General features: G+C 38.7%; 1 protein-coding gene across 1 annotated transcript in view; it reads right to left on the reverse strand.

The window, feature by feature from the left end:
* Positions 1 to 1,000: 1,000 nt before the first annotated feature.
* LOC132047373 (glutamate-1-semialdehyde 2,1-aminomutase 2, chloroplastic-like) overlaps positions 1,001 to 3,123 on the reverse strand; it is a 7,555-nt gene continuing 5,432 nt past the window's right edge. The window contains exons 6-8 of the mRNA XM_059438424.1: positions 2,998 to 3,060; positions 2,327 to 2,466; positions 1,001 to 2,206 (exon numbers count right to left, since the gene is read on the reverse strand). Coding sequence (XP_059294407.1) covers positions 1,123 to 2,206; positions 2,327 to 2,466; positions 2,998 to 3,060 — 1,287 coding nt within the window. The 3' untranslated portion in view covers positions 1,001 to 1,122. The remainder of the gene's footprint in view (positions 2,207 to 2,326; positions 2,467 to 2,997; positions 3,061 to 3,123) is intronic.

Consider the following 3,123-nt stretch of genomic DNA (forward strand, 5'->3'; position numbering starts at 1 on the left):
TCTGACTCTCTAGTTTTCTTTTCTTCATTTCATACTCCAACAAAAGATCAATATTACAGTGGCAAAATAACATGGTAATCACAACGAAAATAGATCCTTTCGTAGAGCTTTAGTGAGGGGTGTTGTGGTTGCAAATACAGAAAAGACCGCCTACCTTTCAAATTCTCCTCTTTGATCCTAATTCAGTGAAGTTGAGAATTGTCTTTTTAAATAGGATAACCTGCAACTGTTGGGGTTTGTATTTGCTTGTACAATATGCTACTTTTGTCTGAGAAGAACTAGGGCTTAAACCTAAACTGTGCAGAGAAGGCGGGAAGAATACCCACCCAGTTTTCATGTAGATAAAATAATATTTAGAGAAATATTAATTGTGTTTTCATATTTTGCCCTTTGTGAATTATTGAAAAAATGGGGTTTTATTATTTTGCAAGGAATTAAGGAGACTAGGGTGTAAATAGCCAAAAAAATAAATAAAAAAAATAGAATAAGGTGTAAGTCACAAAAGAGCGTATCCGTTAGGGGTGCAAATCACATATTATCCTTCTGAATCTATTAGATTACGCATTCGCCTATGTTTTAAACTACACAACTGCTAGCCGAATTTCTTGACAGGGTCATATGGCTTAACTTTTAGTGGGCATTATCTTACCTTTTCTTATTACTTCCTTAAATATGACTTTGGGTTTGTGCGGTTCAATGGCTTGACTCGTCTTTTCTTGGGTGTTGCCACAAGAAGCTCTCTGCTTTACAAGGAGATAATTTGAGTCTTCAATGCTTCTTGATTCTTCATTTTGCAGACTCTCCCATAATAAAATAATTGCACTGATCAATTTAGGAAAAAGCTACTACAGCACATGGAACATATGACTTTGGATCAGAATTATACACAAGGTTGTGGGGATTTGTGTGGACCTAGAAGAACTCTACTCCTTGTTTCGAGCTAAATGAAACTCACTAGCCAGTCAGCGTCCCCAGCCCTAAAGAGGCACGGTAGAGGATGTTTCTCAATTAACAAGATATTACAAAACTTTTTGGTTACAAATGTGTTTTAATCACACAAAAAGAGAGAACCTTAAAGGGAATATCTCCGCCTAGTGTACAAAACCACGGTACTTGGAGCAATTAAAGTTGACTCAAAACTTTTTCAGCAGCGGCTATTGTCCGTTGGATATCCTCTGCAGTATGTGCTAAGCTAGTAAATCCAGCCTCGAACTGGGATGGTGCGAAATATACACCTTCCTCCAGCATCCCTCTATAAAATTTGGCAAATTTAGCAGTATCACTCTTCTTTGCATCTGAAAAGTTATAAACTGGTCCATCCGTGAAAAAGAAGCCGAACATTCCACTTATATACCCACCACACATTGCATGACCAGTCTTCTTCCCAGCATCCAATATTCCCTGAGTAAGTTCACTAGTGATGCTGTCCAAGTGTTCATATGCTCCCGGTAGCTTTAACCGCTTAAGTGTGTGAATACCAGCAGTCATGGCTAATGGGTTTCCGCTTAGGGTCCCAGCCTGATACATCGGTCCTGCTGGTGCCACCATCTCCATAATATCCCTCCTTCCTCCATATGCACCTACTGGCAAGCCACCCCCGATAATCTTCCCAAGTGTAGTCAAATCAGGAGTTATTCCAAAATACTCCTGAGCGCCACCATAAGCCAACCTAAATCCTGTCATAACTTCATCAAATATAAGAAGAGTACCCGTTTCTTTGGTGATATTGCGAAGGGCATCTAGAAATTCTGGTTTGGGTGGAATAAAGCCAGAATTCCCAACAACAGGCTCAAGTATTATAGCTGCAATTTCTCCTTTGTTGTCATCAAAGAGGCTCTTAACAGCAGAAATATCATTGTAGGGGGCTGTCAGAGTATCATGCGTAGCCGCCTTGGGAACTCCAGGGGAGTCGGGGAGTCCTAGAGTGGCAACTCCACTGCCTGCTTTAACAAGAAATGGATCGGCATGACCATGGTAGCAACCCTCAAACTTTACAATCTTTGACCGGCCAGTAAAAGCACGAGCCAACCGTAGAACCCCCATGCATGCCTCCGTTCCAGAGTTGACGAAACGAACCATTTCTATACTAGGAACAGCAGAAATAACCATCTCTGCCAGAGTATTTTCGAGGAGGCATGGAGCACCAAAACTTGTTCCTTTCTTCATTGTCTCGGCCAAGGCTGCTAGCACCTGCAAGTAAACGTAATTCAAGGATTACTGCCTCAAAACAACAGAGAAAAGCATTAATATCTTTCACTCCTTTCCTCTTTTGTGGCCCTCCCTAGCTGACAAGGAATACAGGACTTAAATCATGTTTATGGTATACCTAGAGACAGGAACATTGAAGGTTTTAAGTATTGGAAATAATAGTTGGCAAACACGCCTCAAGAAATTCAGTACAAAGACCAGTTCATCAGTAATTGGGGAGTCAAATGAAAGATTCCTAACCAAATGCTTGATACCAAACTGTAGCACTAAGCACACAGTATAATAATCATTTATAAAAGCAGATATATTCAAATATAAATATAGACATATATATATATTACAAAAAAATTATCATCCTATCTCGTAGTGCTGTGTGAGTACAAAAATGGAAATACATATTACATAATATTGAAGTAAATAATTTGGTAGACTTTTAAATTCACCTTTCTAGTTTTTTGCATAGACTAGGTACATATGATCCATATCCATTAAACTGCATGATCAATAGCCATTAACTATTTCAATTCCAAATTAGTGGGGGCCAGTTATTATTTATTTATTTCTTTTTGATGAAATTAGTTGGGGCCAGTTATGTAAGTCCTACGTATTCATTCTGCAATATTCAGATTCATTTCATTCCAGTACTAAATAGTTTGTCTCCTAAGGCAAATTACGAATTTTTAAAACTAGAGATTTTCTGAATATCTCTGTTATCCCTACAGGGACAATGGGACATGCAAGTTTCTTACCAGAATAGAAACTTCGGCCAAACTTCAAAACATGTATTACAGCATGATCAATCAACAAACTGCTGCTCAATTTCATACCAGCAGGTTCAGCTATAGGGATCCTCTATCAATTCCACTTTGCAGTATTCAGATGATTCATTCATAATGCACTTGTCAAACTATCGCA

Source organism: Lycium ferocissimum, chromosome 2 (assembly GCF_029784015.1).
Source record: "Lycium ferocissimum isolate CSIRO_LF1 chromosome 2, AGI_CSIRO_Lferr_CH_V1, whole genome shotgun sequence".
NCBI classification, from domain to species: domain Eukaryota; kingdom Viridiplantae; phylum Streptophyta; class Magnoliopsida; order Solanales; family Solanaceae; genus Lycium; species Lycium ferocissimum.